This window comes from Zonotrichia leucophrys, chromosome 14, assembly GCF_028769735.1.
Source record: "Zonotrichia leucophrys gambelii isolate GWCS_2022_RI chromosome 14, RI_Zleu_2.0, whole genome shotgun sequence".
NCBI classification, from domain to species: domain Eukaryota; kingdom Metazoa; phylum Chordata; class Aves; order Passeriformes; family Passerellidae; genus Zonotrichia; species Zonotrichia leucophrys.
Window position 1 is genome coordinate 4263191 of NC_088184.1, and position 24626 is coordinate 4287816.

The 24626-nt window shown below is 40.1% G+C and overlaps 1 protein-coding gene across 38 annotated transcripts in view; it reads left to right on the forward strand.

The window, feature by feature from the left end:
• Positions 1 to 24626, forward strand: part of RBFOX1 (RNA binding fox-1 homolog 1) — a 1152005-nt gene that overhangs the window by 895379 nt on the left and 232000 nt on the right. For 6 of the 38 annotated variants that reach the window (XM_064725924.1, XM_064725923.1, XM_064725914.1 and 3 more), the window contains exon 2: positions 17532 to 17752. The exons of 30 other annotated variants lie outside the window; for them this stretch is intronic. In XM_064725924.1, the coding sequence (XP_064581994.1) occupies positions 17666 to 17752 (87 nt within the window). In that variant the 5' untranslated portion in view covers positions 17532 to 17665. The remainder of the gene's footprint in view (positions 1 to 17531; positions 17753 to 24626) is intronic. 2 more of the 38 variants (XM_064725916.1, XM_064725917.1) reach the window with 2 other exon arrangements.

Genomic DNA, 24626 nt, shown 5'->3' on the forward strand with positions numbered 1-24626 from the left:
AAGGAGCTTCAGTGTGACAGGAGCAGGTGAATATTTTTGGCTTAGAATCATTGTTTTTTACTAAGTGACCTCTTTGAACATTTTAAAAGGCTTTATCTGAAAAGGGGTGCCTGGATATTGCGTGTTGGGCTATTTGTAAGTTATCCCAATTCATTATATTTGCTGTATATGTGTATGGATGGATATTTTCTGGGGGAAAAAAGAACAAAAAGAGGAAAGAAAAAAAAGTGGTATGGTATTTTATGCCAAGGGAAGTGTGTGGTGGTTATGTAAGCAGGGGTTTTTCTCAGGGCAGCCAATAGATATTTCAGTTTTCGATTTTTTTTTTACCATAGCCATTCAAAACTAGTCTGACCTTTTTTTGGTTTTCAATGTGTGTATTTCTGCATTGGTAAATAAGTACTATGCTCATGTTAATATTAGTCCTGCTAAAAATATTCTTGAAGTTTTTAATAGGTGGCATAAATGAAAGTGATAAAAATTGTGACACTGGAATTTATCACCTTGTTTTATAGAGTTAGAATAATGTTGGTGGAAGGGAGAAGTCAACACCCTCTAAGAATCCTTCAAGCTTTCCTGCCTTTTAAAGGTGCATGTGCGATTGATTTATCAGTTTTAAAGTGTGATGTGTAGTGCAAGAGCCCTCCTGAGAACCTGCTGTCATTTCCTTGCTGGCATTGCTCATTCCCCTCCGAGTTGCCTAGTGCAGCACCATTGACTTCTTTTACATTTTGCTTCCCCTCCCACTCTGTCAGTGCAGCAGCCCAGTGAATTTAATTAGAGAAAATCGCATATCTAATGTCTGTGCTATCCTGGCTGGTTGTAGTTGGGCCTTTGGTCTTTTGCACCAGAGCAGGCTCCAGCTGTGGGGAGATCTCGCAGTGTTTTGATCCTGCTCTCTCTCGTTGTGTTGAACACAGGCAGAATCAAAATTAGATACTGTAGTAAGAACTGAAGTGTTCAGTGAATTATTTTTTGTTCACAGTGAGTCACTGATTTTTGCTTTTTCCTCCAGATATGGAAAGAAATTCTGTGGTACTTCAAAATTGAAATACTTAGGATGTTCATGTACTCGTGAATAAGAATGCAAGCACTTTCATCTTGGACCATCTTTAAATTTACCTTTTAACCCTTTACTTCAAAATGCACCAGAAATTGTTGCTCTTCCTAACTATAATATCTTGATTTTTTTTTTTTTTTGTAACTGTACATCAATTTTATACTGTCATCTCATATTTGTGGTTTGTGTATATACTTATAATATGCCTTCCTTCAATTCCTACTGACTTGCAGTCATGTTTATTATAATTGTGATGTAATTTTGAAGTTGCCTTCTTTGGTTTTGCCTCTCATAGCATTTGTTTTATAGCAATCATCATTTTCTCTGTTGTGGACAATAAGTCTTGTATATATGAAATAGTTACAGATATGGATTATGGGCAGGAAGCTTTATTTACCAACAAGGAAAGATAAGAAGTTTTAAAATACACGCTTATGATAAGCACAATTTTTGATGAAGCAGTGTGAAATGTAAGCATTTCTTTGAAATAAGTTAAAGTAAATGTGGTAAAGGGAGGCAAAAACAAGGTTAAAAGTTCACCCTGAGAAGAAGATTTTGCCAAAACAGAGCTAGTGTGAAAATTTGGGGGTGAAAAGAACTTAGGCAGCCCATGTATTCCATGAGTGTCCCCTCTGTAAGCTTTCTTCCTTGTCATGTATTAGTCCTGTCTCTGGGATGTTACATGGCTGCATGGCTCAATTAATGCTCTGTGGCAGCAGGAGGAAAAAAATGTCTCTGTCTTGTCAGAAGTGAAGTTATTTACTTTCAAAAGCTGACAGAATAGCACTGCAGGGGCTTCATTTATTTCCGTTCAGGATGTCATTATTGTGTAATGCAGAGGGACTCCTGCATGCATTGCAGGCTTATTCCTGTAATCTCAGCTCTGCTGGATGGCTGCAGAAGTGTAAAATGGCCCACTGGAATGTTTCCCTCTTCTGACTTCAGCTTGCTCACTTTTGCAAAGCAGCATTCCAAGTGCCTTAAATATTTATGGCTTAGATGGGATGAATGTTTTTGTCAGGGGTGCTGATGCTGGGCACCTTTGGGATTGATGCTGGGTTACCTTTGGGATGGATGCTGGGTTACCTTTGGGATTGGTGCTGGGTTACCTTTGGGATTGATGCTGGGTTACCTTTGGGATTGGTGCTGGGTTACCATTGGGGTTGATGCTGGGTTACCTTTGGGATGGATGCTGGGTTACCTTTGGGATGGATGCTGGGTTACCTTTGGGATGGATGCTGGGTTACCTTTGGGATTGCTGCTGGGTTATCTTTGGGATGGATGCTGGCTGCCTTTGGGGTTGATGCTGGGTTACCTTTGGAATTTTGCTCTGGCCTGGCTGGAACCCTGACTGGATCCTGAGTTACCTTTGCAATGTGTGTCATTTTCCCTGATGGGTAGCATATGGTTTGAGAGTGCTTTTTCAGCATTCCTCTGTCTGTCATGCTCTTTGGTTTTCCCAAGTCTAGCCTCAACAGAAATGTTTCAGCACAGAATGTTTCATCGAGATTACTTGCTATTTCATCTCAAAGTTTGGGAAAACTTTCCACTTTGCTGTTGCTGTATTGCACATACTTCAGGGGCAGGATAAGTAGTTTTGATATTCCCTACCCAACTTCAGCAAGTCGTGCTGCAAAAATACAGGAACATTCAGAAACTGCAATTCCAAGGGGCTTGGTTTATTTTTTTCCTTTCCCTTTGATACCATATCTGCCAGCTTCACTTGGAATACCAGGGTTGGCATGTACACATGAAACTGCCTGTTGCTCTTTGCAAAGCTTTTTGACACACCAAAAGTAAAAACACGGAGACACCAGAGTTCAGGAGTTCCTGTGCCCTTCTTCCTGCCTGCTATTAAAATAAATGCTTCAATAGAAGATTACTTCATTTGGAGAGGAGTCACATTTTTTGTGATAGTTGATTCTTTTTTCCTTTTTAGGGGTAAACCTTCTTTGATTGTATTTTTTTTTTTTTTCAGTTTAGAGTGGCAAATTAAAAATTACTATAATTCCAAGTTAATTTCTCAATACTGCATTTTACTTGCACGCAATCTGCCTTTAAATTAAAGGGAGAGGATTCTGCTTCTAAATAGGCTTGCTTGCTCCTTTCCTGCTTTTCTCTTCCTTTTATTTGCAGACATAAAATCCAATAAATTTCTATTGCAGTTGCTGGGCTTGGGGGAGAGAAAGGAGAGGAAAAGTACAAAGCTATTGGGAAGCGTCAAACACGGCGGATGATGAAGTACATTTCATAGCAGCCAATTCCAAGCCCAAAATCCCTGTTGTGCAGGAAGCTTTCCCAGCTCACCCAGGAAATTCAGCCATTGCAAGGCAGAGTATTAATGATTTATACACCCTGCACCAGTGCTTTTGTTCACTCACAGAGCCGGGCTCTGTTAATAAAGGAATTTCAGGGAAAAGGGTCCTGGCATGCTGAGTTGTTTTGCTCAGTGCGGTGGACGCTGCCTCATAAATCAAAGGAATTTAGTGCTTTACAACCTTTCAGAGCTGCTGAGGGTGGTTGGTTGTTGTGGTTTTTTTTCTTTTTTTTAATCTGATACACCTAGGAATATTTTCATTTCTTTTCTATAAAGAATGAATGAACTGCTGGATGAGATCTATCTCAGCTGTTTTAGGGTTGATTGGTTTGCTTCACAGTGGCATTATACTTCCATTTGTTTTCCATTTGGATTTATGCTTTATACTGTTGTCTATGGAAGGAGACTAGCATGGTTTTATTACCATAAAGAGATGCAGATCACATTATAGTCTGTCTTGTTTCTTAGAAATAAATAAATGAAATATAAAGACAAAATACATTTGCAGTAAGGAAAGCAGTTTTATATTCTTTACCTGAAATAAAAACTTTTATTTAATATTATCATTTTAAAATAATTTTTGGTTTTATTAGCAAAAATAAGCTTCAGTGTTCCTCTACAATACACGTGAGTAATAGTTTTTGAAGTTGTCTTTTTGCCTGGAAACTGTTCCTTAATAGCAACTGCAGGATGAGGTGCTTAATTTTGTATTGATTTACATAATTATCCTTTTCAAATAGTGGAAAAATATTGATACTATGAAAGAAAATATGTATCTATATTTGATTATAGAAATGAAGATAAGGATTTTTTTTTTACATCTCTGAAATTTTGATGTGAACTAGAGTATTGAAGAATGCTATGGGACATTGTCCTAGCAGAAAACCACTTGGTTGGATAGTTATGGAACCTAATCTTTGCTTTTCATTGCCTCTTTAAAAGCAGGCTGGGAGAGGGGACAGGAAATAATTTCAGGGAATGTGTTTTGCCATCAAAGGGAACCTGGTTTTCCACAGGCATCTTAAGACTCCTATTACACAGCAGGCACAATGAATGTGTTTTAGCCTTTTTGGATCGTTCAGAGTCATAAATTCAGGTACCTTTTTGTACAGAAAACACAGCTGTCGTGTCCTGGCTTGGTCACAGTAGAAAAGGTGACTCCTCTGAGCTCTGTTGAAGTCGAGAGTGTGGAGATCAGTGTTGCACAAGTCACAGCTCCCTTATACTGCGAGGAATTCTTTGTAGTTTTTGTGGTCTGCAGGCAAATCAATACCTTCTTCTCTGCTTTCCTCCCTGGTTTAAATATCACAGATTAATACAAGGCAGGTGCCCAGTAAATGAGGTTTATTATGTTTATAGAGCAGCATTGCTGTATTTGTTTGTCCTCCATTATTTGGGTGCGTGAGTGTTTCATTGTATTTAATTATGTCTGTGAGGCACAAGACAACAGTCAACATCTGCTCTATTGTTGCCGTGGTTTACAGATAGCTTTGATGGGTTATTAAACAATCTATTTTTCAAACAGCAAACAGGGAAATAAGCTGCACCCATATTATGTAATTTTGTAAAGGTACATTATGTAATTAGTCGTCTAGTATTTGCACACTAATCTTTTATTTTGGCTGAATTTATGCCTTTCCATTTTAAAAAAAGTGATGATCCTTGGCAGTTTTTATTTACTGGTGAATTTCAAGTTTCTCTATGGCTTGAGTTGATTTTCTCACAACTCATTTGATTTCACCATATGTTTTATATTGAAATAATGTCTGAGTTGTGAATGCTAATTCAGAAATTAGAAATGTGCATTAACTTTCATTTATTACTGAAACAGCTACTGACAAACTATTACTACAGAGAGGCATCATTAGGTGTCTTGAACTATTTTTGAGTAACGGTTTGTGCTGTTACCAAGGCATCAATTGGGGAAGGCAAGGTTCAAACAGCTTTGCCTCTCTTAGATCTGACTCAGGGCAGAGCATCCCCAGTGCTCCTGGGCAAGGGAAGTTGTACTGTACAGACAGGGAGATGTCTCTGTAGAACTTGACTCTTGTACAAATGGATTCCCTGATGGAAAAGCGCTTGTGTGCTAATCTGCTTTTGATTTGGTTTTGGTTTAATGTACCTGTCAACTGTTTGAAGTTCCTTTATGTAACGCCGGTATCCACGATACTGTATCTGGATGCATTAAGGCAAATCACTGAAAAGATTGCAACTACCCAGCATGTGATTTGTTTTTGCCTCAAAATAAAATGTAGAAGAAAATGTTCCAGACACAAATGATGAACAGATCCTAAAATTAGACTTTCTGTAGCTTTTATCATTGCAGAAAGTCACCTATTAAAAATGTTTGAGAACATGAGCCTGTAATATTTTCACGGCTCCTGAGCTGCTACTGCCCACAGTTCTAGAGCTGCAGCTTGCTGGGGTTGCTCCTGACAGCAGGAACTCTGAGGCTTTGGCAATGTTGTTAATCCACTGAGCCTGACTCAGGAATGCAGGTTTCCATTGGAACAAGGTGGTTCAAAATCCTTTGTGAGGTGAGACCCACCTGGAGTTCTGCATCCAGCCCTGGATCAGATTGCCCTGAGAGGGTGTGGAGTCTCCCTCCCTGGGGATGTTCCAGAACCATCTGGACACACTCCTGTGCTCTGGGGTGGCCCTGGTCCAGGAAAGGACCCACTGTGGTCCTTTCCATCCTGACCCATCCTGTGAGCTGCTGGAGCAAATCCAGGGGTGGCACTGAGATGATGAGAGGGATGGAGCACCTCTCCTGTGAGGAAAGGCTGAGAGAGCAGGCATCGTTCAGCCAGGAGAAAAAGAGGCTTTGGGATGCCCTAATTGTGGCCTCCCAGTGCCTGAAGGGAGCCTGCAGGAAAGATGGACAGAGATATTTTGTGAAAACACGGAGTAACAGGACAAGGGGGATGATTTTAAACTGAGAATAGGTTTACAGGAAGAAACGTTATACTGGGAGGATTGTGAGATGCTGTGGATGGCCCATCCATGCAATATTTCAAGGTCAGGCTGATGGAGCTCTGACAAATGTCCTTTAATGGAAGGTGTCCCTTATCCAGGGCAGAAACATTGAAACCGCATCACCTTCAAGGTTTCCTCCAAGCCAAATCATTCTGTGATTCTCTGAACTAAACTATCCATTTTATGTACATAAAGAACTTAATTTCAAGGAAAAAATGTATAAGAAGCATGGTTATTTGGAAATTATGCATCCCAAGGATGTGGTGTAGTGTTTCAGGTGCTTGTTGAAATCTCATTTTGCAAAATAGCCATAATTTTCAGGATAGAATGAAGATTCTTCACTATTTGGTTTTTTTTGGTGTTTTTTTTGGTTTTTTTTTTTTTGTTTTTATTTTTTTTTTAATGCAAGGGCTTGCTAGAAATACTTTGTAATCTCCCTCTCCCCTACCTGGAATCTAAACAGGCATTTCAGGTCTGCCCCTTCAAGTGTCAGTAGATGCTCCTCAGTGGATGTGGAGAATTACTCTTGCAGTTTTAATAAATGGAAACTCAAACAGGAACTTGTAGTTACAGTTTTGTAAGAAGGGAAGGAATGCTGGGGTACTGCTCTTTGCAGAGAACTTTGTTTTAAAGGTGTTTCCAGAAACCCCTCAAAACAGAAACTGGGCATGGGACAAGGCTTTATTTTAATTTTTATTTTCTTTAATATCTGTTTGGTGGGGTGTCTCTTGGGAAGTGCTCATTATAAACAAACATTTGTGTTTGTGTGCAGCCGAACAACCCAGGCAGGTGTCTCCAGAAGCCTGTGTGGGAATGGAGCATTCCTGGGCTCTTTTTCTGGCATGCAATGCAGACATGAATTTTCCTGGTGAGAAAAGCAGGATCGGAATTTCTACTGGAGTGGATCAGTTTATTGACTTCTGCTGAGAGTGTTAGCCTTGGCTTTGCTGTAAAATTAATGCAACATACAGTGAATGTGCATTTTCTGTCAGAGTGCTCTTGTATATTTTGCTCAAGAGTAGTTTTAAATGTTTATTCGCATAAAAATTGTACAAGTAATTTGTGCCCATTTCCAGAAGAAAATGAACTTTGCCACTGTTTTATAAAATCTCCAAGGGAAAGCTGTTTTCAGCTTGATTAAGGCAGCTGACTTAGAGCAGGCAGCATCTGATCTGTGAGAGTGATGGACACTGGTGACTCAGAGCTTCACAAGGAGTTAGGGCTGTGGAGCAAAAATCCTTCAGTGTTTTCTTCATATGATCCTAAAGGGCTAATTAGGACTGAAGGTTTGAGGATAAATCAGAAAATTTAGCTCTTTGGCCACAAATGGCCAAATATATCAGTGCAAAAACACAAATATTGTTAGGCACTAGTACCAGGTCACACAAGCATCTGAGAAGGGAGGCTGTGAAGAAGACTTATCAATAAGAAAAAAAAGAGGTAATTATAAAAACCTTTGGAAATAATTTCTGTAAGAATCCATTACTCCAAGTTGCCTCATTAATTATCCTGAAATCTGACAGCTCTGTAGAAGCAGCTATTCAGTGCTTTTCTGTCAGTGCAATGCAGGGGAGATGTTCCAATAATAGCATTTATAATCCAGATGTGCAAAAGTCAGGTCTGTCTTATGAACCTCCTGTACAGTTGATGTTTGTTGAGCACCTCAAATTGAAACTTGCAAAGGAATATTACATTTCCTCTTTATATTTGTTCCTGGTGTTGAGTCACATGTATTTTGTTGGTTTAGCTCTTTACTAAATAGTATCAGATATGTCATTTCCTTTGGTTAGGAACAAATCACTATTGAAAAACTTTTGAGAGAAGGTAAGATGCTGTCAGTCAAAGAGTTTGAGTTCAATTTTTGCTCTCTGATCCCCTGGTTGTGCACTGCAGGAGAATTGGCAACTTTTGAGGTCTTAGAAGGAAACTACTTATTCTTGGTCTTATTTCTTGCAGCAATAAAAATCTTACTAATGTCCACCTAATAACTTGAGTATTCACTAAAGCGCTGATTTCAATAAAAATAGAAATAATCCTCTTCTGTTGGCCTTCTCTGTATAAATTTATCCCAGTCCTTTGCTGGTCCCTTCCAAGGGCACTGGCACAGGTTGATTATAACCTAAATGAAGGTGAGATTAAAAAGGCCATTATTTCTCTATTCACTCCTAATATCAAATGGAGTGGACAAAAAGTAAAAAAGTGTGTGGCAGGAAAGGCTTTTTACCGTCTGGCACTGATAAAGCAGTGTTTTGGTTTTCTGATCTTAGGAGCTTTCTCTCCTCCTCTGTTATTCTGAGCAGTAGCATGATCCCCCCAGCTTTACATTTTCCTGAGAAATTTGTGAGAGCCATCATTAGAAATCAAGTATTCCTATGTACCCACTGAGATTGCTGAAAAATACATAGGACTGGAATGTGGAATGAATACGTAGAATATTTTTAATAGGTCTTAGGGGAAGGGAGAACAGTAAACACACGGTGTGATTCTTTCAGGTGAGAGCTATTTACTGTGTTACCAGGAAGATTTCTTGAAGCTTAATCCAGGGAATTTTGTTTTTCCAAATTAATTCTCCTGTGTACCAGCTCTTTACAAAGAGGTGCCTGCAGAGTACCAGAGCACCCCACTGACATTATCTGGCTTCAGACACAGACCCTCAGACTGGGGCAGAAGAGATGTGACCCATCTCAGGGAAAGCCAGGCTTTAGCTTGGCCTGGATAGGCCCAGTGTAAGATCCCACACTGAGTTTAGGAGTGGGATAGGTGTGTCTCCAAACGAGTGCATTAGCAAATACCTGTGAGACCGAATTAACTTCAGATTTTAAGTAGCAATGAAGTTGAAAAAGCTTTCTTAACTTTCAGATTTGGAGGCAAACTTCCTGTCAGCTGAGCTTTCTAATGCTTTCAGCCAAATCCTGAATCCTGCCTGCTTTAGATGCTCCTTGCTTGTAGCTCTTGGCTAAACTTCAGTACTTAAACTACTGCCAGTGTCTTGAGTAGAGCTATGACTTACATTACATCTAATGCCTTCAAGTCTTGGTGTTTTATCTCTTGAAAATATGAAACTTGTCAGTAGTGAACAGAAATTCCCTCTGATCCCTTTCAAGACCTATAGGGTCTTTATTATTTTGGGGTTTGAATTGGTTGTTTCTCCAAGGCACCCTGCTCACTGAGGATATCTACCCTCTGCTGGTTTCTGCAATCAAACCACAGCACTTGGCATGGTAGGGTGCTTGAGTGATGTATTTATACAGGCAGGAGGCAGGGTTTAATACCAGCTCATGATTCACTGTGCAGTCCTATTAATATGAGCTTGACTCGGGGGAATAAGTAGCTGTTACTTGTCAGCAAATCCTGAGTGTATTAAGGGGGTGAAGTTGTACTGAAAGATCCTCACAGTGATACTCTGCTGTTCCCAAGGGAAGCAAATGAAAACGTTACTTTGATGAATAATGAATGTTCTAATTGGGGTCAAGAAGAAGTCATAGCTTCCTGTGATACTGTAGTTAGAGTAGCCTGACTACAGCAATAAAGAAGAGTCTGTTTGACCAGATTTGGCAATAAAAATATGTGGCTGTCAGTCATGTCTGTCATCTACACACAGCTAAAGCCTGGGATGTGACAGTGACAGACAGGTTTATCTCTTGTACAGCTTGGGTGTATTCCTGAGATCCTCTTGGAGGTGTTGGTTGGTGCCCATAAGAATATGGCCATGAACAGGTGCTGAGACTGATTAGTGCTAGATGTTGCCCAAAATCCTGTCTGCAATGGATGGAGAGCTCTCATGGCATGGCTTGGGCATATCACTAAGATTTATAAATAGTGGGTATTGGTTAGAGTCAGTCTGTTCCTGATTTGCAAGGAAAAATATTTTTGTTGCTGCTGGGCTGTAATTGCAAATGAATATACCCTAAGGGAAGATTACAGCCTGTTCTTACCTGCTGACAAAATACATGCAAAAATACATCTTTCTTGGTCATCCTGTATTCAGTACACAAAGGAGAAGAATAAATGAAAGATATTAAGGAAGATATATGCAGGTATGATTCTACTACATATTTTGTGAAATAGGCATACACACAACTTGAGACTTTATTAAAGATGTGATACTGCTTATCATTTGTGAAAGGTGTACATAATTTCCAGCAGTTAGTCTGTGTAACTGCACGATATCAAACAAGCATGAGATCTTGAATGTGTTCTATGTTTCATACAAAATTTTCTAAGCTGCTTAACTTCTCATGGATTGGAGGCTAATCTCAGCTGGTTTAGAAAACACAGATAATCTCAAGAGCAGAGTAGAAAGAGATATCAGAACTAGCATGGAGATGGGAGAGAGTGTGTTCTCAAAAGGGCCAACAGGGAAAATTGAAGTGATTTGGTACAGATATCCAGCTGATAAGAGTTATGTAACAAAAGCCAGCATGGAACTCTCTGCAAGAGAAGGAAAACAATGCAGTGCTCATGAGGCAGAGGAAACAAGTGAAGAACTTGGTAACACATCTTGAGTGCTGTGAATAAATTGCGGTGTCTGTGTGTCAAAATCAACTCTTGGTACTTAAAGCAACAGTATTTTTCTACAGGTCTGCAGCTAACTTTTCTGAGTGATCCAGGAGGCACACAGAGAAGCCTCTTTCACAAACAGAGTTGTGCAGGCCTGTGGAGGTGTGCTCCACCACTTTTTATAGATTTAGGAGCTTTTGTGGCCTTTCTGCATGGCACCGTGCAGTCCAATGTCATTCTTTTTCCTAGTGCAAAGCACAGCACGTGGAATAATTGAAGCTTTCAGTTCCATCCTGCTTTAATTTTGACACAAATGCTGGGATAATAATATGGCTGTGATCCAGAATCTTTTTAACTGGTATGATAGTGCAGCTGAGTTAAAAGACACCTGTAGATATTTGTGGGTTTTTTTCAGAGAATATCTGTTGAGAGATTGTTCTTGGCTTTTGTGCCTTGATATGTAGAGCTGCTGACAGGTCCTTAGGTTTCTGTGGTAGCCCAAGGCGAGTCCAGGCACAGAGGGATCCTTAACTCCAGTTTTAACCTGCTGCTTCTCTCTAGCATACATTTATCACCTATGTAAGTGAAGGTGTCCTGCGACTCACTGAAGGGTAAATCACTCTCCCTGCTGTCAGGGGACAAGTTCTGATCCTTCAGCAATCCAGTCTAAGCAGGGAGTGAGGGTTTCCAAGATGTAGAAGAGGGCAAGCCTCGCCTTTAAGAGTTCTGGGAAAAGTGAAGCTAAGTAGATATGTATCTTATAAGTGTGTGTGTTCTTTTATATTGCTGTCATTGTGGTGACCTCCTTGTACCTGATTCACTTCTTTTCAAGGGAATTTACAATCAGAGATGGATACAAATTAGAGCTGACCTGCTGAGGAACAGGGATATTGGTCACCATGCCACTGGACAGTCAGTTCATCCCCCATCTGTGTTTTTGTGTGGCAAGAGGAGGTTTTATAGGCTGAAAGAGAATGATCAGACGTGTTTAGAGAAAGTCTTAGCTGGTAGCAGGCAATTTCAGGAGAAAGCATCAATGCCATTTGGAGTTTGGTTAGGAGGTGAAGGAGCGCAATATCCAAGGAAAGACAAAGGACGTTCATCTTCGAGTTGTTGACAGTAATAGCTTGGGTAGGAACAGGCTGAAGTGAGCCCTTGAAGGGGATGACAAGTGCTGGATAAAGGTAATAAAAGGATGTGTTTTGGGGCAGTGCAGCTAGAGAAAGAAGTGATCTTTATGGGAGCACTCCAAAAGAAATGCAAAGTAAACAGCCAGTGAGATGCTGCAGCAGCCCATGGCCCAGACCACAGCACTGACAGTAGGAAAGGAAGGTGAAACCAGAGGTAAAGGAATGGCTGTGTGCTCAGAAACCAACATTTACTGAAATATTGCACTTTAAGTGTTGCTAGGCCAATTGGCCTACAGGGCAACAGCCTTAATTTCCCTAGGGCTACAAATAATTTCCCAGACATCTTTCCCAAGTTTTTGCTCCTGTGTGAAGCTCCTGTATTTGGCAGGACTGGGATTATTTATTTATCTTTGAAATTTCCAAGCTTATTATCATTGTATGTTTAGAAGAAAGAGGCTAAAATTTGAACAGTGCAACTCAAGCATTGTTGTTTTCTGCCTGAAGAATCAGCTGGGTTCATCTTGACCTGCTGCTAGTTTTTAATGTGCTCACAAGAGCTAATGTAATTGTTAGATGCAAATGTAATTTTTCAATGGCAACTTTAACTTCAGAAGAAAAATGTGTTAATTGTAAATATGCTGTCTCCCACATGCTTGAAAAAGGTGGAGGGTGGGGGGAGATGTGCAGGACAGCTTTTTCTGCCTGTCAATACTTCCTTTAATGCCAGATCACCTCAGGCAATGCTAATCAACAGCAGCTCACCTTCTCTTTCAAAGCATCTGTGCTGCTGATGGCTGGTAATCCTTTTTTAGAGACAATAATCTAAAGTTGCTGTGAATGAGGAAAATTATCAGGAGACTCAGAAACCAATTTTTCCTTTCAGTTTTTGGATTTTTTATACCAGAAAACCTCTGAGAAACCTTAAAGAGAAGATGGTGAACATGTGGACAATGGAAAATGTGATCAGAAATGGGAGACTTGAACTTGAAAGATTTAAATATGCCATAGCATAAGCTCTGAAGAGGGTGCCAAAGTGGTACCTGAATTATTTATGGTCTGAGAGACAGGAAAGTGAGGCCAGTGTAGGAAGGAAGCAGAAATTATTTGAAGTTCGTTGGTGTTGTGCAGCATTTGGAAGAACTATTGTTTGTGGTATTTTGAACTAGATACAGGCATTAAGAAGAATTAATTATTTGGCAGAAAGATGGTCTAAATAGATTACTTCTGTCAGAATCTGATTAGAGCATACATCATTGATTGGCTGATGACTGCATTGCAGGGATCTGCCTTTTCCAGGCATTGTGGCCCCAGGGAAGTTGCTCAAGTCTTTTTTCTTTTCTTTATTTTTTCCCACCTTGTACCATAGCAAAACTTAGGCATCTGCTTTTGTCTGGGGAAGTATTTTGGTCATTGTCTAATGTGCCATTTACAGCTTATATGCAGGTGGAATCAAAAATCTGATCTTTCTTGCACCATTTTCATTTTTCTTGTTCTTCCTGAATGTGTAGTCCATTTTCAGGCATATTTCTAGTTTTATTTCTGTATCTGTGCATCTATACTGTACAGCAGTCTCTATTTCCTTCCCATTTAAATGATTTTTTAGCAAACCTTCAATGAAATTGCTATTAGAACGCTCCTGTCAGTACTTCAGTTCTGTGCTAAAACATGAGACTTTGGTATTAGATTGCTGGGCCTGAAGTACATATGAATTTTGTAACCACCTACTCCTACCCTTCCTTGCTTAAGCTATGCTCTTCACCTTTAAAAGCAGCTTTTCGTTAATAAAACCTGCCTTTTGCAAAGTTCTGCATAGTTGAAACAAATAAGATTGTGCATTTTATTTGTGTATATACATTTTACATCTAAAGCCAGCGTTCATGTGCCTTTCTTGTTCATTCCTCCTCTCTCATTGCTGAAATCAATTTTTAGTTTCAGAAAATCCATTACAATTTTTAATGAAAGAAACCAAAGCCAACTAGGGCTTGGGAACAGCTGAAAGTAGCATACCCTCTATGAACACACTGAAAATGGCTTAACACGGCTTTTGTTTGGTTTTTCCTAACAGCATTATAATTTTCTAGAAGGCAATGGAAATGGAAGCTGTGTAGTTGTTTAAAATAGATGATCTCCCCATTTCCACCCACACACAGAGTGAATTTTTTGCAGGGAGAAGGAGCCCTGCAGCAGTGGGTAGGAAATGGGTGCTGGCACCACCGGGGACATCAGAGAGGTGCTCCATGTCCATGTCCTGACCATTCTGGCTTTGTCCTCCCAGAAATGTTTAGGTCCGTGCTTGACCTTAATCATGCTGAAGTGAAGCAGAACTCTCAGCTTTACCAATACTCTTCTGGCTCATTCTCTCATTCCTCAGCACTCTTAGTGGTCATATTTCATTTATTCAACACATTGCAGCAGAACAGGAGTGACCACTGATAGTAACTAACAGCCAACTGTAAAACTCTAGTGAAATTTCCTTTTTGTGTGGCTGGGAGGGAGAGGAAATGTGTTGAGCTGATGTAGAGGCGTTGGCAGAAGCTCTGATCCTGGGGCAGAGACGCGAGTAAAGCTCTGTTGTGCTTCTGGGATTTTGATTCCCAGAGGTTTGTGAGACCTTAGGTAGCTGGTGCACACATGGGACATCACCTCAGAGCCCAGCCACCAGGGCAGTGCCCCACACCCAGACATATATATAACTATATATATATATATATATGTCACCCAGACTATAACATGTTGTTATAGTGAGGCAAGCAAAGCGTCCTTGCATTAAAACAGGTAATTACGGTTTATTTCCAACGTTTGTTTTTGTGTATTGCTATCTGCACTGTAGGAAATGGCAATACTTCTCAGAAATTTGATGTTTGTGTTATTCTGCAATGTTTATACTGCTTGCAAAGGGCTGGAAGTGTCCTCCTGGAAGCTGCTGAGTTCACACTACCACTGCTATTTGCATCATTTTCTGTTAAAAGCCACCCTTTTCTGTTACTGTGGATTTGGAAGGCTGTTCTAGACCCTCACTAGACAAGACCAAAATACTTCAAAAAAAACCACCCCGAACTTGGAAAAATATGTTCAGCCTAAATTTATTCATAACTAGGTTTTTCTGGATTTTTAGAGTGTCAGGATTGTCCTTAGCTTAGTCTCTTCCTCCTACTGTTTTCTTCCTTATTCACAGATTGCTTTGCTGGGATAAACAAATCAAATTTAGGTTTCTGTTGCAACAGAGTTGTTCCATTCCCCTGAACACAAATAGGAATTTACACAACACAATGGTTGTATTTGAATTTGGCCTTTTTTTTGTGTGTGTGTTTAATGTGGATGAAGAGAACTGTATTCTGTTGGAAGTACCTCTAAGAAATCAAGAAATAATTAAGAATTAAAATTAAGAAATACTGATGATTTTCCTTTTCCTGTTTGCATCTCACTAGCATCTCAAATTCTTTAAACAGATGCAATGAGATCTTGCTTTTCTTCCTCCTGAGGTTAGCTCTGAAGTTTGTGTCATTAGGAGGAGCATGATCTTGCATTTTGTGTTATTGAATTTTGATTAATGCAGCCCATAAGATTTAGCAGTTTTTCTATGTAATATCCTTATCCTTTCCAGTTTTGACAGTACCTTCCAACTTTGTGTCATCAGGAAATTTCATCAGCAGGTTGCCTTGTGCCAAAATAATTAAAGAAAATGTTAAAAAAATCTGTCCCAAAATAGATCACAGAAAAGCTTCCCTTGAGCCTGCGCTTTCCTGTGCAAATCTTCCTCCTCAGGTTTTTCTAACATCTTATCAAATATATACATGCTGAAACAAAAAAACCTGCCAGGTATTTTACAGAGCAATTTAACTGTCTGTATTTATGTCAGTTGTCCCACTGGAGTCATTTGAGTAAAGCTTGCAGAATCCATTTTATAATCTCCATTCCTGGGTGAAAGAAATCTGCTTTCTTTTCAAATGCAGCTCACTCTGCTAGACGAAACAAATAAGGAATAGTTAAAATGAACTTTTATTCTTTTTTAGAAATTAAGTATTTTTAATAAGTGAGTTGTGACTGCACACTTTCTCATGTATACCTTTTGTTTATGTATTTCTCTGTGAACGTTAGTGACTGGTTTCGTATTGGAATTAATGACAATCTTTTGGAAAAAAAAAATCTATGATGTGTCAGCTTGCTTAGTAATTAAACTGCAGAGTTTCTCTTCCTTGGTAAGATAAGACCAAGAAATAGGATTTATAGCTGAGCATGGTCAGATAAGCAGTGAGAGCAGCATCATCCCCAAGAGCCAAGTGAAGCAGCTCTGAAACAGGAGCTGGAGCGGGGTAAACATCTCTCCATCATGTGACAATCGCTGGCCTCGCTGGCAGCTCCTGCAGGGAGCATCACCGAGGGTCACAATTCCACATCTAAAGTTAGCAGAGGGGTAAGGCTGGCACTGGGGAGGGCCAGCAGGCAGCTGCTCAGGGAGATTTCCAAATCCTGCAGCACGGCCGCCCCGGTACGCGAGAATCAATTACCGCGAACCTTCCGCGATGGCCAAAATGTGACATTAAATAATTGAGTATCACATCAAATCTTGTCTGCAATTAGTTATCTGGAAAAGTAATTATGCAACGGAATCAAGTAACTGAAATTAGTGGTGTGAAGCACCCTGATAATTCGAAGACTGTAGGAGATTTTTTTTTTATTTCGCTTGTAACGTGGAGTTGTAAGTACCTAACTAATTCCTTATTGAAATAAAGTCTTGCTCAATTGTAATTCTTGTCATCAGTTACATCTGCAATAGAAGATACATAGCACATAAAACAGGTGTTAATGACTAAGTTGGTTTTGTCTAAAGTAAAAACGAGCTGTGGAATAGAATATCTTGCAAGCAGTACATTTGAAGTCAAATCTGTTTTGATTTAGGGAAGAAACCAGCATAAATTTCAGTCCTTTGTCTCTTAGACCAGTAGTGTAAGTTGATTTGGAGAACAGGGTTGAAATACTCTAATGGGAAAATGTGTTCTTTTAAAATAGTTATGTTCAATTTAACAACATAGATGTTGTGAAAGGTTAGAAAAGCCATTAAAATATAATTTACACTAATAGAAGTCGTTAGCTTGCATTAGCTCACTTATTCAAAACAAACAAGAAAAATATAATTAATCAAACCAGAGTATATACCCAGTATAACACACTGAAGTGTAAATCCTCACATGAACATTGTTTAGCAGTTTATAAATTCAAGAAAATGTCTAATAATGCTATCATGATAAACCTGGTTATTTTGAAAATGGCTTCTGATAGTAACTGTTGTCGTGTGTATGCCAGAACTGATAGGAAAAATTATTTCTAATCGGTAGATCTGTACAGAATTTGATCTCTATGTGTTTAGTAGTTAAAAATCTGAACTGATGAAGAGTAGTTGGCTAGTCATGTTACTTAAGCTGCTCCCAAAATAGCACCTTCCTTTTTGGGTAGAGTTAGGTTTGCAGCTGTTGTCTCTATCTGTTGTCTCTGAAGAAAATTTTAACATTAAGTGTTGCTGACGTCAATTTTTTTCTTTTTTTTACAGCTGATGTGGGCTTTGCCCCTGACAGAAGTTATTTGGTTCTAGCTCTGAGTTTGGAAGAAGTTGGTATATAGATTTTCCCCTAACTTTCAATTGATGTGTTTAGCTTTAGTGGGAGTAATACTATCACTTAAACCATGTTGTCGTCTCAAGGAGTTTTGCTACATCCCTATGGAGTGCCAATGATTCTGCCTGCAGCACCATACTTCGCTGGACTTGTTCAGGTAATGCAAGGCCGCTTCCAACAAGCAACTTAACTCTAGTGCACTTAGAGCAATAATTGGAATTTTTATGGTTGAGAAAGCAAACACTTTTAATACAGGCAAAAGCTCTCATGTAGTCAGTGAGAAGACAGTAGGAAATCAAAAAGATGGATCACCCTAATCTGTGTATTGACATCTCTCATGGCTGAATAAATGGTGTAGTTGAGCTATATTTGCTTGTATTGATTTGTCTGCTGTTTAACATTCATGCCTTTGCTTCACGAGGTTGACCACAGGGCAGAGGATTTGCTATCCATTCTAGGTTTCTGAGGGAGTCAGCATTCCCACGGCAGGTCAGAAGACAAAGTAACTTACCATGATGTGTTTAGGTTAAGTGTTTTAGCACAGCAAATAGGAATAGTGTTAAATATGCATTAATTCATATGTTATGCGTCCCACGGAATGAAAAAGGGGTTGTGGTTTTGTGTGTATAGAAATATATCACCTGCAAAGAATATTTATGCACATCCTATTAATTCCTTTGAGCCCTCAAATGTAAGATCTTGCTACAGGGAAAGAGTTCTGTATATTTAGGAGTCAGCTGGCAGCTACCAGGTTGTCATTGTTGTGTTTGCTTTTGCTATTATTTTATTTTTATCAAAAAGTGGTGCTACTGAACTTTCTTCTGTTAGACTTGGGATTCTGAATAGATTGTGTAGATGCTAATTAAGCAATAAGTATCCTGTTGTTTACAGTATTAGAAGACACCAGGAAAAGTCAACATTTATAAGTTCTGATGGAGTTGTACCATCTGAGTGGCTGCTGTTGGATATTGTGCATTGACAGGGTCAAGACACAAACGTGTGTTAGGGCATTTCTGTGCTGTGCTAGGGATAAGTGAATTTAACCGTGAGGGAAAGGGAAACCTTCATTGTGCTCCTTTTCTCCAGCACTTTGCTGCCTTAGAGGGGCAATCACAGCATGAAACAGGTGGGTTTCCATATAGATCCCTCCAGTAATAGAAGACTGTGGGTTGTGTTCTTCACTTTCAGACTTAATATCAGACACATATGTCTAAAATAGAAATATAGCATTGCACAGTGGCCGTTAATCAGGTGTTGGGAATCTGTGTCTTGTGGGATGTGTGAGCTGAGGCTGCTTTCCATGCAGTGAGACACATCCAGCAGGCCTTCATATCCATTAGAATTTGGGGGTGAAGGTCGGACTCTGGAGCTCACTCAGACCCTCTGCCATCCTGTCCAATAAATAATTACAAGCAAATCGTGCCTTTCACTCTATGCTGATTGATGTTGAAATTGCTTTTGAAAGTTCTCATAAGTTCCTGTTATAGATTAAGTGCCGGTGTAGGAAAAATAACTGCACCCAACTGAAATGGGTGAATGTAATCAGGTTTAATGGACTCGAGAGCTTGTTGGGAATTAAATAACTATTGATTTGTTGGAAAGTTGCTGTCATTACAAAATGCCACTCTGGACGCATTATCCAAGCAGTTAGATTAGAAGAAAGGGCCCTTTGAAAATTTGGGATGCCTTATTTCAATCTTTTTTCCTCTTTATTCTCTCCTTAGAAAGATATATCCAGGCCTTTGTTACTCCTTTATCATGAATCTGAAATAGTCAAGAACTGCTGAAATCAAAATTGGTATTAGAGATGCAGTTGAACAGTGTTCTTCGTATGAATACTTCTCTAGTTTCTTGTCTTTCCCTGAGATCAGACTTGAACATGGTGTTTTGGAAATCAAGCACACATTTGAGTTATTGTCCTAATGAGTGAATTGCAGCATTAAATGGTTTGTGCAGTTTGTCCCCCAAGATTTTGCCTGCACTTACAGTATCTCTAGTCAGCTTACGACACCAGAATGCTTATTGTTTTTCTCTTAAAGTAAATCTAAGTATCTAAAATAAATAATGCAAAGGACATTTGATAGGAATATTTATATCATCCTCTTCTAAGCAGTAATTACGTAACATTCTGATCTTTAATGGAATTTTTCTTCAGAAATATGCCTTTATAAACTGATTATGTAAATGCTTGGCTTTTTTTTTTTTTTCTGGGTTGCAGGTTGAGAACCACAACCCTGAACTATTTTTGAATATGAGGCAGTTGTAACATTTTTATAGGCTGATAAGATGCCAGTTTATTTATTTGCATGGATTTCTACAGAAAGTCGGTCTACCTGTGATCAGGGATTCCCCATGATTTCCAACTGGGTTTATTCCAAGGCTGCGTATGAAAGAAGTGTGTAGAGATCTGGGGGCTGGTTTGGGAGGTTTTTTTGTGCTTTGTGTTGCACAGTTGAGCAAGAGAGATCTCTGTGGAGTAAGGTTTGCCTTCAGAGGTCCTCCACCTTCGTGTGCTGTTTATGATTTTACTTAATGCTATGGATGAGCAGCTGCTCCAGCCTCTCCTAAATTCATCAGTAAACCCTGCCCTGCATCCTCTGCTTGTTTCTGCCACACCCTCTTTTTAGGGAGCAGTGGAATGTGTGAATACCAAAAAATAGGGCTGGATTCTGTGGTACAACTCTGAGCATGCCTTACATGAACAGCCATGTGCATTTTCCTAATTGCATGTATTCTGTTGAGGAGATTTGTATTGCTTTTACTGAAATGATGTGCTTGAGTGAGATGATGGAAAGTGAAATGCTTTTGTTCTTGGAGAGACACAAGGTCCAGGGTTACAGAATGTTGATGTGTATCAAATTATGTTAAATACACATGCAAACTTATTTGCCAGTAAACCGATATATCTTAAACTTATTAGAATGATAGCCTATGACTTAGTAATGCATATTTAAATGAGAAAATATCTTTTTGCCTCTTCCTTCCTTCTCCTGGGTAAAACTATTTGAGGAAAAAGAAAAGATCACATGAAAGTCCAAATAATGCATAAATAGCTCAATGCCTCCTGTGGGTGGGGAGATATTTTCTGCCTTGGCACAAGCAGCCCACTGGTGGCTTCAGGGCTGTCACAGGAGCCAGGCAGGGAGTGCAGTGCAGCCCCTGTGTGTGCTGAGGGCAGCCAGGCCCACCTTGTGTCCAAGCTGCCCTGCTGCTCCTCCTGGCAAGGGAAATGACAGAAATGCCATCTAGGATTAAGTGTCAATCCAGTGAGAGGTTTCTCCTCCTGCCCTTGGTCCCCATCCCGGTTGAGTCATTTGATTCCCAAGGGGGAGCCCGTATGTCCGGATGGGAGCGCTCAGGGGGGCTGATGGCAGAGCTCCCTCTGCCCTGGCCAGGCTGTGCAGGGAGGATGAGTGTGCTCCTGTGCCCTGTCACAGTTCCTGGAATAGATGTGAAACCAAGCTCCACTCATCATTAAATTGCAAAGCTTCTTTTAAGGCTGCGCTGTCCACAATGCGGAGAATACTCTTACTTTTTAAAAATTATCTGAGAGACCATATCAGCTCCATCCTCTAAATATCAAATGTTTGCAGTTGCTCTGGTTACTTGGAATGCTAGATTTATGATAAAATATTTTGAAAGCACACGTGCAATATATGACGTTTTAATAATGGATGCTAAATTATTTATTACATGTCTGAGTTAGGTACCTCCGCTTCCATTTAGCATAGAAAGAGGAGTTAATGGGCATTACTATAAAAGATATTAAAGTTGAAATTGTTTAGACTTTGCAGTAAACTACTGCAAGGCTCCGGAAAGAGTGACGGTTATATAGAAGTGACAGTCATAGAAAAGGTGTGATTTTTATATAAAAGATTATGAAAATGGGATTATTTATTAATATGGTCAGTATTTTTTAAAATATGCTTCTATTTTGACATAGTGACCAGAAAAGTTTTAAGAGTTCTGAGGACTTAAGCTTGTGTTCATTGTAAAAAAGTGCGTGTTAAAAACTAAGCTGAAACCTTCCTTTTTCTTTTTTTGGCTTTTATTTGCTTACTGATTTATGAAGTGATAAAGGGGTAAGTTGGAGAAGAAAAACAGAAAATCAGCTGGTGATAAAATAATGCAATATATTAGGAATTACTGTACTTTTAAGTACATTAACTTTTTAAGCTTAGATTATTTTGAAGATACTTTGATTTTTTTAAATTTTTTTTCTGTGTATCTGATTTTCCAGAACTGGTTAACCAGTGTGCTTGACTGACAACTGAAAAAGTGGTAATCTGGAGACTGTTCCATTTTATTTTAGGGCTGAGAGAATTGCCTAGAATATGCTGTGAAAAGTAGTGGTGCAGACTTCATCACGGTGCCATCGCTTTACCCATCTGGAAAATCCTTGTTCTAGTGCTGTTTTTGGGAAGTGCTAGCAGTGGGTACATTCTGAATTCTTGTAGGTGTTAGTGTGTTAAGTTACCTGCAAAATCACACTGGCATTCTGGCAATTCAGAATGCTATGGATTTGTTGTGTCACTTTACACAAAAAAGGCTTTTGTAATTTGGTCGGTTTTATTTGAATAATACATTTGAAATAGCAATGAGGAGAGGTGTGAGTTCTTCCAGTGTTGCCTGCAGTGGTGGATGGTTGTTTCTGTTGGTTTTACATTATGATCTAGTGGAAAGCAGAGCTTAATTTCTGTTTACATTGGCTGAATTGCCTCTTTGAAATGCAGTAAGGAGATGATTTAGCTTAAATGCAGATTTACTCTGGCTTGATTGTGTTGTTCTGCCTCTCTTGTTCCTAGTACTGTGCTCCCAGTGCTTTGTGAGTGGAGGATGAATTTGTTTTACTATTGCAATCCTATTCATCTGAGTGCATCTTGTCTTGCTTTTGAGAGACCATATCTAACATTTCTTCTCTCAGTCTGAGAGTTGCAAAGTTTTTTCTCCCTTTTGTATCAAAAGTGCTTTTAGCACATGTGAAGTGGTGGTGTTAGTGATGAATATGGTCTTTATTGTTTTGATAGCTGAACATTTTTGTAAACAATGTTTAAAAGTCTGGAAATCATGGAATCGTAGAACTGTTTCTTGGAAAAGACCTTTAGGATTATAGAGTCTGACTGTTAACCCAGCACTGCCAAGTCCTACATTAATCCACGTCCTTAAGTGCCACATCTATGCTTAATTTTTAATTTCCCCTTTTCAAATACCTCTAGGGATGATGATTCAACCATTTCCCTGGGCAGCCTGTTCCAGGGCTTGACAGCCCCTTTCTAACATGCAATTTAAATCTCCCCTGGTACAACGTGAAGCCATTTCCTCTTGTTCTGTTGCCTGGGAGCAGAGCCCGACCTCCACCTGGCTACAGACACTTGCCAAGAAGTTGTAGAGAATGAGAAGGTTCCCCTGGGCCTCCTGTGCTCCAGGCTGAGCCCCTGCTGCTGCTGGTTCTCCATTCCCTGCCCTGGACACACTCCAGCCCCACCATGACCTTCATGGTATGAGGAGCCCAAAAGCAACCCCAGGATTTGAGATGTGGCCTCAGCTGTGGCACAGGGTGTCAGTCACTGCTCTGGTGCTGCTGGTCACACTGTGGCTCATCCAGGCCAGGTGTTATGGCTGGATCATGTTCAGCACCCCCAGGGCCTTTCCTGCTGCAGGGGCTTCTGGTGGCCAAAGAGCACTTGGACTCCTCTGGCCACTGCTCTGGGCCCAGCCAGCCTGGCCAGGGCCCTCTGCAGGGCCTTGGTGTCATCCCCAACCTTCCTGAGGGATGTTCAGTCCCCATCCAGAGCGTGGATAAAGCTGTTGGACAGAGCTTGTGCTGCTACTGTGTGGTGGTGTTCGCAGGGGTCCCAGGATGAGGGAAGAGATGAGAATCTTGACTCTATGTTTCAGAAGGCTGATTTATTATTTTATGATATTTATATTAAAAGAAAATTATATACTAAAACTATACTAAAAGAAAAGAGAAAGGATTTCATCAGAAGGCTAGCAAGGAATAGAAAGAAATGGTAATAAAATCTTGTGATTGCTCACAGCCTCGACACAGGTGGCCGTCATTGGTCATCAAGTAAAAACAATTTCACATGCTGGGTAAACGATTCTCCAAATCACATTCCAGAGCAGCAAAACATGGAGAAGCTGAAGCTTCTCAGGTTCTCAGGAGAAAAGATCCTGGCAAAAGGATTTTTCATAGAATAGGTCTGTGTCAGTACTGAGCCCTGGGGAATCCTGCTGGTGCCCTGGCCCAGCTAGGGCAGCCCCCCTGCCCACCCTCAGCCTGGCCATCACCCAGGTTTCACACAGAGAATCTTGCACCCATCCAAGCCACGACCAGCCAAACCTGGGGGAAAAGCTGTCAGACAGACACAGCCACAGCCTTGCCCTCATCCATCGAACAGGTCAGGCCAGTCAAGCAGGGCCTGCCTTTTTAAACCCATGGTGACCAGGCCTGATGGCTTCGTTGTCCTCTCTATGCCTTTTGATGGCATCCAAGGTAATCTCCTCCGTGCAATTTTGGATTAAATTGGTTTTCCTTTTAATCCATGGATCAAGCCAGTAAATATTGTTGGTGAAACCTGTCAGCTGCTCAGGAGGCTGCAGACAGCTGCAAAGTATTTGGTTATTGCTATTGCAAAAGTTCATTCTCTTAACTTGCCCCTAATTTTTGCTATTAAGTGCAGATACCATGAAATACCTGCTGAGTGAACCCTCAGGGGCAAGAGGGAGGGGAATGACATGGAATGTCTTCCCCATTGACCAAAAAGACAATTGTAACAAGAAAAATACCTTATCTAGATTGTTTTACTTCACCTAAGAAACAAGTGATTATTCTGCCCTGCCACCTGAATAATTTTTTCTCACTGGCCTTTATTTTGGAAATCAATGGGTGACATAATTCTACTGGCTGAGGCAATGCTGCATTACCTCTTTGACCTCTTATTCTGTCAGCTCAGTCAATGCTCTGTTATAGTCAGGGCTTTTTTCACCTGGCAGATTTAATGTGACACTCAACAGGCAGGGTTTTA